We start from the raw sequence: 15,962 nt of genomic DNA, 5'->3' as shown, positions 1-15,962 counted from the left end.
AGAGTTCCCATGGTAATCACAACAAGCATGTGCAGAAAAGAGCTGACCCAGACTCCACCAGTGATCCTCTTTAGTCAGGATAACATCTGCACTCCATTTTCTTCCTTTATATAATTACGTCTGTTGATGTTTTCTTAATATTTAGCATGCAGTGAGGAGTGTTCTTGTGAAATTATGAATTAAATATGTTCTTTTAGGAGGAAGAAAGCCAAGTGGCTAATGCAACAACCTAAGCTTAACTTATTTAATATCTCTAGTTAACAAAACACTTGCCTAAAGCAAAGTGAAAGTACCTCACAGGAACTCTTGTTTCAGTGGGAATTTATTTGAATTATTTATTCAATTTAAAAAAAAAATTTTGCACTTTTACGATTGGGTTGGACAAAAGTCATGGACAAAAGTCAGCACCAGAATTTTTGCTTAAGTTATTAAATTTGAAAACAAATGACGAACAAACCAAAATAAATAAATGACTCTATTTTATGAAATTGAAATGTAATGGGAACCAGACTCGTATCCAACGAGCCTCCAGATGCAGTCCGTGCTTGCTTTGAAACTGTAATCACTGTCTGGCTATGTGTGCGGGACGCACAGGAGCATGTCTGGCTTGTGAGATAATGGGTTTGGATTTGTAACGTGGCACAGCTCGGCCTCGCAGCCAGAGCTCTCCCCTCTGCTCAGGCCCACCTCATCTCTCCCTGCCCGAGCCCAGTGCTTGAACTGATGGCATAGGTTTTGTGAAGTCTGTGTGGGTTTTGGGGGATTTTGGGTGGGTAGGGTGGGTTTTAGCGGGGTGTGTGGAACAACAACGTTGTGCAGCTATTAGACTGTTTCTAATCAGTTTTTAGTAATCAGTCAGGAAAAGGTAAGCATTAGATATGTTTCAGTTTTAATTAGTTTGCTTTCTGGAAATCCATTGCTTGTTAGTCTGTGAAAACTTACAGCTGTCAGCTAAAATTTGGGTGAGAATTCTCTGTAATCGTTTCTGAAGCAGTTCTTCTGAGGATGCCCAAACTTAGATTTAAGCTCCTAAAATGTGATCTTCCTGAAGGTGAGGATGTTGACTACTGGGTGAAAAGGAATAGAATAGGCCGAGTTCCCCAGCTCTGGTGAAGCAGGACAAGTCTGCTGACCTCTCTTGACATGCCCTGCTTTACAGCTGTAGGTGAACTAGGCTGTTATATTGAGGATATGCCCTCACTTGAAATAGAGAGTAACTAATACTGTAAGACTACTGGCTTATCATAGATTTGTCTAACAAGTGTATCAAATGTATACCGATTTCCTCTTTAAAACAAAAAAAGCCTACACCAAGACCACTTATTTCCTTTCCCCTCCCTTTTATGTAGCTGTAATACTGTTTACTGCAAGCACTTTTGAAACACTGAATGTGAGTGAGTTAGAAATGTACAAGCAGATGCTCAAAAGTGTTTGGCTTTTTGCTGTTTCTTCTGTTACATCTTTTTATCACATGCTTTTATGTCTGCATGAAGCACAGTTTATCCTCTTGTATAAATTGACTGAATGCCACATGCGAACAAAATTTGAATGTTTACTGATTTAAATAGATGACTTGAATACACTCTCAGTAGCATAAGTCGGGTTGAATATCAAGTCGTACCAATAGATTAAGTTAGAAACTATGTGGAAGTCAATACAAAACCCTGTGTAAGACTCCTTCTTTACTCTGCTAGTGTTTAATTATTGGAGGTGGCCCATGTGGCTTGCGGACTGCCATAGAACTTGCCTTCCTGGGAGCCAAAGTCGTCGTCGTGGAGAAGCGGGACACTTTTTCAAGAAACAATGTGTTGCATCTTTGGCCGTTTACAATCCACGACCTCCGGGGACTGGGAGCAAAGAAATTTTATGGAAAATTCTGTGCAGGATCTATTGATCACATTAGTAAGTATCTGAGGGCATGGGCACTGTTCAGATAAGAGGTGTACCAAGGTCAGAAGATTAATGGAGACTTTCTTGATTTGGCAGAAAGCTCATCTACCTTAAACATGCGTGAGTGCATGCGCGCACACACACAGAGGGGAAAAAAAAATGGTCTCATTTAAGCAAAACGGCAATTGAACAAATGAGAGTCTTACGGAGCAGCTTTTTGTTAGTCTGGATTTGTTAAACAGTAGGTTTTTATTATGAAGTATGAAGAATATTGATATTCATTCTAGTACATTGAAGGTAGACACAACCCTTAATCTAATGAGAAAATATGCAAAAGTGGGCTATTTTACAGGGAAATATGCTGTAAAACTTTCTATCCTAAAATGATCAACATATTGGTTAGCAGATCCTTTAAATATCATTAAGAAGGAAAGCTGTAAAAAAGTATTCTAAGAAACTCACTGAAATGAGTTTTACTACCTACGAGATTGTGCTGCAAGAGGAAAATGAGGCAGAAGAGAACAACATCCTGTGGTGGTTGCTACATTTGCATTCATCACAGTAGAGGAAATAATAATGCTGCATGCTTGTGTTAACAATGAATATCAGTTGGGTGGCATGCTGATAGCAGCTGTGATTACTTAGATATTAAATACATCTTTGTTACTTGCTGTCCACAGGTATTCGACAACTTCAACTTATCCTCTTCAAAGTTGCACTTATACTAGGAGTTGAAATCCATGTGAATCTAGAATTCGTGAAAGTCCTGGAACCTCCTGAAGATCAAGAAAACCAAAGTATTGTTTATCATAATGTAGTTCTGTTCACAGTACTTTTTATGTCAGGCATTATGTGAAATCATTCAAGGTAGTTAAATTCTGTTTAAAGAAATGGGAGGTTTTTTCCCCTCTTATTCAGCTAGGTTTGCTATATGCAGTCATATGCATGATAAGTATCATTGTGACAGAGCACTGATAATTCTTAAAATATGACCCAGTCTGAGAAGTTGAGGCTTTGCACTATGCCTTCTGGCATGCGTTTGAGGCTTTGTAGGGAGTCTGGTGTGGCTTTTTGGTATCTTCTTGCAAAAACAATTTTTGATTGATAATATAAATATTGAGTGTGGATTAAGCTCCCTGGGCCTCATTTTGCTTTCACATTTGATATAACTCCCACTGGCACACAGAGTCTTATCAGCCATCTTATGCAAGCTTTTTAAATAAAATAGAGAAAGAGTTCTCGTTCTTTTTTTCTTTTTTTTAAAGATTAGTATTTAGTGTGTAGTAGCAATAAAATATTTTAAAATTTTACTTTAATTAAAATACTATGCTATCTCTCTTTAAATGGTCATATAGCGACAGTAGAAAAAATATATTGTTTTAACTAGTTAAAGGATATATAATTTTAAAATATGGACAATACAAACATTTTCACATAATCAGCTTTGTGTTAATGCAAAGATTAAATTTAGCTTTGTGAGTATGCTTCTGTTTAGTTTCTATTTAGAAGACAATTAAAAGTATCGACAACGGAATGCTATTTTTCTTCTTTTAAAACGCAGCCCTTTCTTGCTGTTACCACATATATGTGCTGTCCCGATAAGGTCATTGTGGGGCTATTTCTGTGCGAATGAAGTGCTTAAGCATATTCTTGTGATATGGGTCCAAGAGGAAGTTTAGTGCATTAGGTGATACAAATTAAGGCTTCCATTTTTTTTATTGTCAGTTTACGAGCTTGACACCTTGCTAATACAGCCTGAACGTATGTTTGACTGTAGCAGGACTTTCCTGCATCAAATTGAGGCAGAATTCAGCTCCGCTTGAATGAGAAATGGACCATTTCTCTTAATGCCCTTTCTTCAGACTCTGAAAGCATTTCTCCATTGTATTACTGAAGAATGAATAAATATTATTCTTTGTGTTTTTAGAGATAGGTTGGAGGGCTGAATTTCTCCCCATGGATCACCCTTTGTCAGAGTATGAATTTGATGTTATTATTGGTGCAGACGGCCGCAGGAACACGTTAGAAGGTAGGTGAATGTGTGCTTTTAGCCTTATTAATGGTCTTTAGGGTATTTTGGAAGGCCTCAAAGTCAGAGGAGAACAGAAAGCAACAGGCTACCTTTCAATCCGCTGAAGTCTGCGTGGAAACTATTTTTGATGTGGTATCTTCAGCTTTTGTTGTGAAGTTGTAGCTCAAAATAAAGGCATTTAATGTCTTCACTGATTCTAAGCACTGTGTATCTGCATTGATTACGAAATGTATCATGATGCCATTGGGCTTGCTTCAAGGTTAAGTAATTATATGATGATTTAACTTTAAGGAGGCTGACAAGATACGTGTCAGGAATTGCATAGTCTTTGCTATTGTGCCATAAATTTGCACTATCTGTTTGAACTAATGACCGAAACGTGACTGCCAGGTATTTAATGAAGGCATCAGAGGTATCGCTCTTTTATAGAGGGTGATTTAACTTGAGAAGCTGTTACTTTGGATACCAAAAGATAATAAATAACTCTAAGGTGGTGGGGGGAGAGGGGGGAAATACTTCATGAACTTGAGCCACTGCTGAGAATTCAGACCACCTGAGCTGTCTTTCTTAGTGAGACACTAGCTAAGCTGCTCCTGTATCACATGAACAAACCTGTTACTTAATTATATATTCCCCTTGTGTAGCTTTAATTATATCCATGTTAGTTTCAGTTCATTAAGTACACTATTTCCTTTTTTTCATTAGCTTCATAGTTTGTCTGCTTATTCTTATATCTGCCAACCACAATATGCTTAGAGTTAATTCCTTGTAAAGCTCTATTAGAAATTTCGCCACACTATTGTCCAGCTATCTCCCATAAAAGACTGTTTAAATAGTTAGGTATCAGCAAAACGAAATTATTCTTACCTCAGCTGCAGACTTTATTGAGAAGTTAATGGTTATCATCGTACCAGTATCTAAGGGAATATTTGGTGCACTGAAGACTGTTTACATACAGAAGCTGGTGTTGTCATGTTAAATTTATCCCAATGAAAAAACGAGAGCGTATCAAGAAGCACAGAGACAAAAATTCATAACTGATTTATTTCTTCTTAGAAAATACATGTATTCTCTGAAAAGTCGTCTGCAATTGGCTAAAAATACTCCAAGGACCCTCTGTCCTACTTCAGAATTTACTTACAGATAAGGGGAATACACAGAGGGAAAAACTTAAATGTGTGATTGCAAGATTGTGGCTTAGTGGGGTTTTTTTGTGAAAAGAGGAAGCTAGGATAGAGCGAGAGAGCAATTAACTTCGCAGTCAGCCTCACCTTGGCAATCTAGTAGTTAAGCCACTGAATTTTTTTCAACCCCTAACATGTTTGAAAAACCTCATTAGCTGGTTGTGTGTGCACCTAAGCACTGTTATAGAGGTTTCTGTTTTTCAGATCTCTACTGCTTTTGACTGCTGATCTCTTGCGTGTTTTTTCACAACCTCTTTACTACCTATGTAACAAAAATCTTATTTGATATTTAGCATGTTAAAAATGTTTCCCTCCATTAAATTTGATCTGCTCTATTTCCAGTCTGTTTTTCTTTAGTCATCATTTGTCCTTAACCTCTTCCCATGTTCAACTTTTTCCCATAGTTTCCCCCCAGACCTATTTTTCTATTAGTGAGACTTCATCTCGAATGCAGTACAGCTCCAGTTTTGCAGCTGGGAGTGGGGAGAAAAGACTCTTTGTGTTCAAGGGAATTTTGGAGGAATGACGGAATCTGCTGATGTGTTGTTTGATGAAGTGTAGGACTAGACATAGGAAAGATACCGAGCTGCCTTGAGCTGACCCTCCCTGAAAGTCCGATGTGAAGTTTCCAGTGTTTTTAATTCTTTTCTTTGCTTACTAGGTTTCAGGAGGAAGGAGTTTCGTGGAAAGCTGGCTATAGCTATCACTGCCAATTTTATAAACAGAAATACAACTGCAGAAGCCAAGGTAGAAGAAATTAGTGGTGTTGCTTTCATCTTCAATCAGAAGTTCTTCCAAGACCTTAAAGAGGAAACAGGTGGGTGCATCCTCATTTTTTCTACAACCAAATAAAAGAGGCAGTAGAGGAACTCTATCTGCCAGGCCACCCTCCTATTCCGATTAACATCAATTTAAATATATTGTATAAAAAAAAAAAAGGCAAGTGATAAAATGCTGTTGATGTCAGAATCTTGCAGATGGAGGTGTCCATTTATGGTACAGTGGCATTTTTAAAATTTTTTTTTAGCTTAGGCGTTGCCACATCATAGCTTGTTTTAATGTTTAAATTTTTCTCAACTGTAAAAATGTCTGCTATGTTGAACAAATTTAGAAGAGCATTTTCAGTGCCCAGAGATTTCCCTTAAGACATGGTTTGTTTTGTTTGTATCCGTTCACATGCTGAACAGCTTAAACCCTGTGAAAAAGGCTCTGCCCTTCTGGGAGGAGTTTATTCTTGCTTTTTGATGTGTAGATCTGATAAACTGGAAAGAACTAAACAGGAATCTGCCATAAATACTTAAACTATAAACTGTGAAATACATCTGTATGAAAAGGGGTTTCAGAATAGTTGCATCCACTGTCAGTACAAGCAATTCCATTCTTGATTTACAGCTGATTTTTAAAAAAAAAAAAAATATTATTATAATAGAAACCAAAACTCCTGGTTAGACCCAATGCCAGAGCCCTAGCAACCTAAAAAGCACTTTGTTCCCTTGGCTCCCCTTTTCTACCTCAGACGATTAAGGCTGTATTTAACTGTCTATTCCTTAAAAGGATGCTAAATAACTTTAAAGTATGCTGAGACAAACTCTTGTGGGGTAAGGTTGATCTCCTCTCTTGTTCTGTTTTTGTTTTGTTTTAGAGCATCTTGCCCACTAATGCTTCATCCCAGCTGGGAAAGTGAATGTATCCCAAGAAGGAAAAACATGTGGGGATCAATCACATGTTGTTAGTAAATGACACAGACAATGCACTGTACTTCATAACAAATGCATTATCTCTTTTCAGGAATTGACCTGGAGAATATTGTTTACTACAAAGATAGCACTCATTATTTTGTGATGACAGCAAAAAAGCAGAGTCTTCTGGACAAAGGAGTGATTATTAATGTATGTAAAAATGCTGGCTGAAACTCTGTTTTATTTACTTGGCACAGAATAAGTATGACCATCTGCATAAACATAGTTGCATGTTATAGAGGGTGTTTATAGACTTACTAGATCACTTCATTAAAGCTCAGATCACTTAGATCTTACTCTGACTTCTTTGTTTGTTTTTCCCTCCAGTCAGCACAAAGTTTCTGTAGAGAACTGAAAACAATACTTCCTAAATTTGTCAGTTCTGAAACTGGCTGAAATGGGATCTTGACTCACCTTGGAAATATGTGGTGTGGTCATCACACCAGAAAATAAAACCTTCATTTATTTAAAGGAGAACTTAGCACAGCTATGTCCAGTTTTATCAGGCAAATAAGGAAGTGTTGAGACCTACCCCAGGCTAAATTGCAAATTCTCTAAAGTGGATGAAACATGATAGAAGGAGGCTATAAAAAAGATGGCCTGAACTTTCAAAGGTACTTGGGACTTGAGGCCTTTTTTCCTTCCTTTTTTTTTTTTCTTTTTCCTTCTTCTGTAAGATGTGAGGGTTTGTTTTCTTTTCTTTCTAGAAAGTGTTTTGGCACCATTTAAATTTCTCTTCCTGGAAACCCAAGAGAGGTCAATTTTTCTTGCGAAGTAAGACAGTGCCACAACAGTCAGATATAATTTCCCGAAGGAAGTACTTGTGGGGAGCTATCGGAAGGCTTCTTGGCTTTCTGATGGGACCACTAAGCTCAGTGCCATGATTTCCTGCCCTTTTGGAGGACAGAGGCTCCCAGGACAGAGCAGCTGGCCTTACCCGGCTGAGGCGGGAGAGGGGAAGGGCGGCAGCCCCCAGCAGTGTGTGGGGGGAGCGGGAGGTGGGCCCCAGGGTTGAGGGGCTGGTGTTTGTAGGTGGGCGCAGTCCCAGGAGACCTGTGGGGAGTTTGGAGAAGAGGAGCAGCAGCTGTGGCCTGTCAGAGCTGTTTTCCTGACCTGATCAGGTCTGAGGGGAAGAAAAAACCAGTCTGTCTAAAACAACTGGGCTAATAGCAGTTCTGTGGTATCATCCCTGCGATTAGGGGCCTCATCCATGATTAAGCTGTAAATAGAAACTGCTGTGTTAATAATCACTGGCTTTAAGTAGGATGACCTGTAAAGGCAGGGTCCTTCACCACAAAGGCCAAAAAAACCCCAGCCCAAAGCAGAACAACAGAAAAGCTTCTATGATCCAAGTTTGAATGTGTTGTTACTGAGGCGCTAAGTCAAACCTTCAGGCTGAGACCCACGTGTTACATCATCGGTACATCGATATTTCTGCTGTCGTGTGGTTTCAGATGTGGGGTGCACACATGCAGAAAAGCATTGCAATGATGATGATAACATCTTTTGATGGGAGGGAAGTAATGTTACAAAAATAACACATAACCGAGGAACTGGGAGGCACTATAATCTTCTATTGCAAATAAAGCTGCTTATTCAGTGTTGGCATAGAGAGTTCCTGTTTGGGGCAGTACAGTAACCTATGTTTGTGTATGAACTTTTTGGAGGAGACGAAAAATCTCACTTGGTTCTTTATGCTGTGAGATGTGTAGTTGCCACACTGATGCCATGAGACTGCAATGTTCCGATCCAGAGAGGATAGTTGAAGTATCTAATTCTGCATGCTTCTCTCCTTGCAGGACTACATTGATACTGAGTTGCTCCTCTGTGGGGAAAATGTGAACCAGAGCAATTTGCTGTCCTATGCCAGAGAAGCTGCTGACTTTGCAACCAATTACCAGCTGCCTTCCTTGGATTTTGCAATTAATCACTATGGGCAACCAGATGTAGCAATGTTTGATTTTACTTCCATGTATGCATCTGAAAATGCTGCACTAGTGAGAGAGAGGCACAGACATCAGCTCCTGGTGGCGCTTGTTGGAGATAGTTTGCTTGAGGTATATCTTGGAATGTCTTCCAAGTAGTCTTTTGGTTTTTTTTCCTTAATCCAGCCATTCAATCTACCCTCCAAAACAAACTGTCTTCTCTTACATGTCTTGAAACAATGGTACCTTCTTTGGAATAGATTTTTTTTTTTTCCCCCTTTTTCTTTTTTTATGCCATAGTTTATGTCATAACTAATGCTTGGCTGGCAGTCTCTGGCTGAGATCCTGTTTTGCTTTATGCAAGTTGTATTTCTGTCTGAAAACTGTGAGCTGTGTGTCCTCAGCTTGGGTGCATGGCATAATTTTCCTGACTTCCATCACAGAGAAAAACTTGGTCCAAATTTTTATTGCAGTCTCTTTGCCTTAATATGTTCTCTTTTTCTCTTTCTGAAGTGAAAAGTGTATATTGCAACTAATTTTTTTTTTAACTCATGCTGACAGCCTGAAGCGTTTGAAAAGATCTGTCCAAAGCAAAATTAGGAGATGAAATTAGGAGATAAGAAGAAAGGCATCTTTTTTCCCTTTTTTTCCTTGACTAATTCTTGAGTATTGAATCTCCCCCCCCCCCCCCCCAGCCTTTACCTTTTGAGGTTAAGAAATTTGTTTTTAAATATAGAAGTTAGAAAAAGTGAAAGCAGTCTTTTTCATTACCTAAGACTTGGAGGAGAGAAACGTCTAAAAACTGCAAGAGTTAGCTATGTTGTATTTTAACTCTTTCTGGGCTACCTTTCTAAGACAGCATGAAACCCTAGACTCCAAATTCACATAGCAAGTTACTTTTGTAATAAGACCTTAAGAAATACAAGGAATTAAAATGTAAATGCTTCTTACAGCCTTTCTGGCCAATGGGTACTGGCTGTGCAAGAGGCTTCTTAGCTGCTTTTGATACTGCATGGATGGTGCGGAGCTGGGCTCAAGGAAAACCCCCGTTAGAAATCCTTGCTGAACGGTGAGTGCTGCTTTTGTCTTCTCCATCATTTCCAGTGTTTTAAAGAGTTGCAGTATTGGTAGAAGGTAGTGGAATTCAGAATGCCAACAGGAGAAATATTCTTCTTCACTGCAATGGCATTGGGTTGCAATTATCCATTCCTTCAGGTTACCGAACAATTTAAAATAGCAGTAGGTCGTTGCTCTGTCAGCTTCTGTACACTAATACAGAGATCCAGCAATGTGCATGACATGGGTTTAAATCACTAATTTAAGTCACTAATGACTAGCATTAAGGGTGATCCTTAAGGAAATAAACCAAAGATACCTTGTGTCAAAAGACTAACCCTCCAATCATCTCAGCACTTGTTGGTTTTTTTAATTTGAAAGAAAAAAAAAAAATCCTGAAACTAGTCTAAATAAATACTTTAACACTAACAGCTTTCATAGTTGGTATCTGTGATTTTAAATCTGCATTTTAGCTTAGTAGCCCTGATGCCCTCTTTATTTAGACTGATAAATGTGTGGCAAAGGAGAATTGCTATAATGCTGCATCATAAGCTTCTCTATGTAATGTCTTTTTGACCAGAGCAAACAAATCTGTTAAGTACACCAGCAATCCTGGTGTCGCCATGGTCTGATGGTTGAAGTTGCTGACTTTGGTCCTGATGGCAACTGCCCTGCTCTGCTACAGCTGCTCAGGCTGTTTCGGGGCAGATACACAATAGAAATAGTCATCGTTGTGGTAATGCAAGTAGAAGCATTACTAAATACAGTGCTTTGAGAAGGTTTAAGATAGAAGCCTGTGGGATGACTCAAACACGGCATAGTCCCAAATGGAAAATTGAACAGCATAAGAAAAAAGGCTGTCGTGGTTATAGGAATTGCAGAATGACGGGATTTAGTGCTGTTATGTGGTAAAGAAGTTACTCCTTGGGTGGAGGTTAAAGCAAAACCAGATGATTGAATGATGTAACCTCCTTTTTTTTTGTCGTCTTATTTTCTTTTTCTTGCTCGCTTCCTGCCTCAGGGAAATATGGGCATAAGTTCTAAGAGTCTGTCTTTTTGTTGTCCTTTTTCTGACTGGCATCATTCTCCTGCTGAGCAGAGATAAGAAATGGGATAGATGCATTATGCATTTAGTGTGTAACACTTGTCCTGGCAGAATCAAAATAAGGTGCAGGTAGCTGCAAAAAATAAAATGCTCTTTATATAATAAATACTTATTTTAATCAGTATCTCTTGCATCTTTTTTCTCTATTAGAGAGAGCATTTATCGACTATTGCCTCAGACTACCCCTGAAAATATTAACAAGAACTTTGACCAGTATACCATTGACCCGGGAACAAGATACCCGAACTTGAACTCAAGCTGCGTTCGACCTCACCAGGTCAGTACTTAAAAGGCTTGCTTCTGAAATCATAGTTCACTTTTTGTCTAGGGGAGATACGGCCACAAGTAGTGCATAAACAAAATTTTCAGGAGACTCCTTAATTTAGATCCAGCTGTTGATAAAGTTAACCTAAAAAAAACCCTCTTTTTTTTTTCTCTCCAAGCAATTCTAACATTATGCTGCCAATCGCTTTTACTTGTAGGTGAGGCAATTATATGTTACCAATGAGTTACAACAATGTCCTCTTGAAAGAGTAAACTCCATTAGAAGATCAGTGAATCTCTCAAGACATGGTATGTTACATCTCATGTTTGCTGTGGCTTAATATTTGGAGCCTTCTGAGCGTACAAAAACTGATCAAAATGTTTGCTCTCCACTGTAACTGCAGAGTCAGATATTCGACCTAACAAACTTTTGACCTGGTGTCAGAAACAGACAGAAGGGTATCGTAATGTTAATGTCACAGACCTGACTACCTCCTGGAAAAGCGGCCTTGCGTTGTGTGCAATTATCCACCGCTTCAGACCTGACCTCATGTAAGTGACATCTGTAGATCTTGTTGAGTGTAGGATATATTAAGCATCTACCAAAGTATAGTGTAGGACCAGCCAGAACACTGATACTCTACAGTCCCCTTCTGTTGCTGGTTTTTGCAAGGAGGTGCACACCATTGCCAGGTTTGGGGGATGGAGAGGGTGGGGTTGTTTTTGCTTTGTTTTTTCTGTATGTCCTTGCATGCCATTTAAAATGAAATATATATGCTTTCAAAGAGCTAGGAAGGCTTTGAACGTTATGACTTATGATCATGTTTGTGGGAGTCACATGGCTATTTAAAACAAAAATTGCAGTGCTTGGAGAATGTGAGTTGCATTCCCAGGTCCCTGGAGGCAAGTTTTTAGTGTATGTTTAAAACCACAGCCATAATGGCACTGTCATGAGTTGCAGAAATACCTGGATGAGCCTTAGATGAGCCATCCTCAGTGTGTTGTAGTGATTGCTGTGACAGTCATGTAGGGTAACATTGGGCCATGGAGGTGCACAGGAGATGGTCGTTTTGCACAACTCTTCGTCCAGAAGAGCGCAACGCCCTTGCACGTGGACTACGCAACAAGGGCTGGCACTTGAAAATTAACTGCTTTAGGGATTGAATGTAAGCCAGCATTCCCCTTTTGACAGTGTTTCTGAGGTCCTAACCCTACAAGACCCAACTTCTTATGTATGAATATTTTGTAAGGTTCCTTGGTTAGATACAAGAGGGTCAGCGTGTAACAGGTGTCAGGAAATGGCAGTTGCTGGCACTGGGTTACTGGGCCTGCTTGATGCCGTCTGTGGTGGGGTGACTCTTCTGTCCTCTCGCCAGTCTCAAAAATGCAGCAGATGCATTCTCTTGCCTTCCTACACAGACTTGGGAGTCGCAAATGAATTATTGTCAGCCTCCCTTTATTGTGGATAAATGAAAGAAATGATTGAGCTCTTTTATGAGGTGTGATAAGTTGGAAAAAATAGGAGCGATACCCAGGGTGCTTGTTTGTACAGCTTTGCCAGAGGAAGAGCTAACATTGTAAGAATAAGATATTTTTCTTGCCTCGGGTTAGTTTAAAAAAAATGGGAATTACGGATGGTTTTGTGGATATAGGGGGGGGAGAAAGAGTGTAGAAAGCAAAGCAATCTTTGCTGTCTGTGGAAGGCATGTCTCTTAAGTGCTGCTCTCTTTTGAAAGTTGATAAATTTATCTTTCCAAGCTAACAGACCTCCTGCTGTTTAATTAACATTGTGTTCGGATCTTGTTGGCATTTTGTATTAAATGGGACTGCTGAAGGACTCGGCCAGGTGAAAGCCAGGCAGGCAAGAGAGGCGCCTGCCAGTGGGCTGCGGGCAGGGCTGGGGCAGAGGGCTGCCTGCAGCCCCCTGGCTCCAGAAATAAGCAAGGGGGAGGGGGGAGAAATACTTCAGGGGTTCAAAAACTCACATTTCTTATGAGGAGGAAGAAACTACCCTGCCTGGAGCTTTGTAATTTATTCACATGCTTATTTTAATCATGAATTTTGGAAGCTGTTCAAGGGATCAGAGTCTTAGAATAGGTCCCATAGAAAATGGATTAGAGAATGGATAATGCAGTTCCAGATGTGTGATGTACTTATTTAGTGCACTGCTAAATCCGGTTATGACATGGACAGGAGGTCCTCATTCAAACTGTGTGTGTAACGCCTTAAAAAGAAATGTAGTGCCTGTGCATGTGTGTGCGCACGCATATAACATGTTTGTTTCATAAAATGCTAGCCTAAATTTACTCCTCCTGGCTTTGATGATTTATAGAATTAATCGAAACTAAAAAGTCAATTGCTAACAGGTGAAATCTGTAGTACCACAGCTGTATTTGGCGAGGAAAAAGGTTTCTTAGCACTTCTGAGGAGGAATTGCATTTCTTCATAAATAAGGGAATCCTTTTCATGGGACTGCATCAAAATCCAGTTCAGTGAAACAGCTCTTAAATTACATTTCTGGTAAAGCCAGGATTTGTAATAACAGGATTTGTATGAGACTCTTACCTTTGGCATTGTGTAGACTCTGTAGCTTTGACCCAGTGAAATGCCTGTGCCCTCATTCATGCTGCTGTTCTGCACCTCTCCAATGGGCAGGGGAGCACTGCGTGTTTCTGAGGCAGGCAGAGAGCAAACCACAACTGATGCCAGTGTGTTGTCCCTGCAGTGACTTTGATGCTCTGAACGAAGAGGACATTGTCAAAAACAACCAGCTGGCATTCGATGTTGCTGAGCAGGAGTTTGGGATCCCCCCTGTGACCACGGGGAAGGAGGTGGGGTCAGCCGGGGAGCCCGACAAGCTCAGCATGGTCATGTACCTCTCCAAGTTTTACGAACTGTTCAGGGGCACACCTCTGCGGGCAGTAGGTAAGCCGAACCCAGACTGCTCCTAATTCTTGCAAGTTTAGGGAGTGGAAGCACTTCATCCAGGCTGCTTACGAGCACTGCTCTTGAGCCAAGAGCCCTTTCCCAGTTGAGCCATTCTGGCATGCAAGCGTGCCTGCTTCTGTCTGCAATAGTTACCTTATTTTTAAAAAAGGAAAGGAGGAAAAACTTGATTAAAGACCAGGGTTTTGTGGCTCCTTGGTGGTTTCAGAGAACAGGAGCAGCTGGATAACTGCTGCTTGACATCATGAAGTTCGCATATCAGGTCGTTAGAGTGATTCTCTGGTAAGGATGACTGCATACAGCATGTCCATTCCTGGGTGTTTCTCTTCCTTTCTTAAAAAGTCACCTTACATTGTATGTATTTACTTTTATTTGCCTGGGTTTCTTATATATAATTGCTACCAGCACTCAACTGGAAAGTTCTGGCTTAGTCAAAGTATTTAAAAAAGAAATCTGAATAAATACCCTAAGCAGTTGTTTTTTGAACAGATGCGGGCGACAAGCAAAATGGAGAAAATAACGATCTTTGTTCAGCAAAATCATCGAACTTCATCTTTAATAATTATATCAATTTAACTTTACCAAGAAAACGAGTACCAAAGGTAAGTTGTGAAGGAAGACTTGCCCTATAAATCTTTCTCCTGTAAAAAGATGAAAATAAACTGTCAGGCTCAGAAATAAGGGTTTTATATATTCTACTATTAAAAGACCTGTAGAAGGAGATTTTTTTAGCATATTAAAAAAGTAAAATAAGATTTCACAGTAAACAAAGCTAGCACACACATGCACACTCAATCATTATGATGTTTGTAAGGATAAAACTGAAGCATTGTCAGTGTCAAATTGCTGAAGCATTAATAATAGTCCCAGTTAAGCATTCTCTGTAAATGCAAAATTTCGAATCACAGTGAGAATTTGGGTGTACTTGGGGAGAATTCGTATCCATTGTCCATGTCAATCTTCTTCAGAGTAGCTAAAAGTGAGAGGAGGAGGATGTTTTATTTGGTGTGTTTATAAGTTGCCATTTTCAACTTGAAATATTTGAGATCTTGGCTCTGTTACGTGTATTGTATTTTATTTTTTATCCTTGGAAATTTTTCAAAAGGTGGTTTTAGGAGGTTTTGTGCAATGCTAGATGCTAAGTTTTTTATTTTGGGGGGCTTTGGGTTTGGTCTGGCATAAGACTGTGTGCAGTGATAGTATTGTCTATATGTTTCTGAATGGATTATAACTTCAAAAGTTTTATGAGATTTAATTTAAAAGTTTAATTTAAAAGTTACTCTAATGAAATTATTCAGTAATAAACTGTTTCACCTTCTGCCTCTTCATGAACTTGGTCCTCTTCTGAAAGGAGACCTTGGGGAGGGGCTTTGCTCTCACAGCCAAGCCTACCTTCATTTTAACTTCAGTTTAAATGGGGAGTGTCTGCACAACCTGGCTCAGAGGCAGCACTGTCTCAAGTACAACTCTTGCAGATCAACCAGCACAAGTTAGACAGCAGCATGTACTCCTCCACCAAAATGAATTTAACTTCTGCATTTTCTGAAACACAGCTTAATGCAAAACTGTTCCAGATTTTGAGTTTCCTGGGCTAGCCAGAAACTGTATATCAACTACGATGATTCTCAAGTTCTTTCTTTGGTTTTTTTGTTTTCTTTTTTTTTTTTAAACAGACCTCCTTAATGCTTAACTGCATTGCTTCATTTACACCTATGCAGAGACTCTAAGTTTTGCCTGCAAAAGTACAGATTTCCTACTACTTTTGGAATTCAGTGTCCTTAAAAGTTCAGGTGTACATGTATGTACTACATTTCCCAGTAT

At 39.5% G+C, this 15,962-nt stretch overlaps 1 protein-coding gene across 1 annotated transcript in view; it reads left to right on the top strand.

Moving 5' to 3' along the window:
- MICAL2 (microtubule associated monooxygenase, calponin and LIM domain containing 2) overlaps positions 1-15,962 on the top strand; it is a 109,165-nt gene that overhangs the window by 18,867 nt on the left and 74,336 nt on the right. The window contains exons 2-13 of the mRNA XM_050897014.1: positions 1,695-1,902; positions 2,571-2,687; positions 3,818-3,919; positions 5,768-5,923; positions 6,895-6,995; positions 8,645-8,902; positions 9,724-9,839; positions 11,082-11,208; positions 11,414-11,504; positions 11,600-11,747; positions 13,921-14,120; positions 14,631-14,743. Coding sequence (XP_050752971.1) covers positions 1,695-1,902; positions 2,571-2,687; positions 3,818-3,919; positions 5,768-5,923; positions 6,895-6,995; positions 8,645-8,902; positions 9,724-9,839; positions 11,082-11,208; positions 11,414-11,504; positions 11,600-11,747; positions 13,921-14,120; positions 14,631-14,743 — 1,737 coding nt within the window. The remainder of the gene's footprint in view (positions 1-1,694; positions 1,903-2,570; positions 2,688-3,817; positions 3,920-5,767; positions 5,924-6,894; positions 6,996-8,644; positions 8,903-9,723; positions 9,840-11,081; positions 11,209-11,413; positions 11,505-11,599; positions 11,748-13,920; positions 14,121-14,630; positions 14,744-15,962) is intronic.

Source organism: Gymnogyps californianus, chromosome 5 (genome assembly GCF_018139145.2).
Source record: "Gymnogyps californianus isolate 813 chromosome 5, ASM1813914v2, whole genome shotgun sequence".
NCBI classification, from domain to species: domain Eukaryota; kingdom Metazoa; phylum Chordata; class Aves; order Accipitriformes; family Cathartidae; genus Gymnogyps; species Gymnogyps californianus.
Note: the sequence above shows the minus strand (reverse complement) of the source record. Positions and strands in the feature narration are given on the sequence as shown.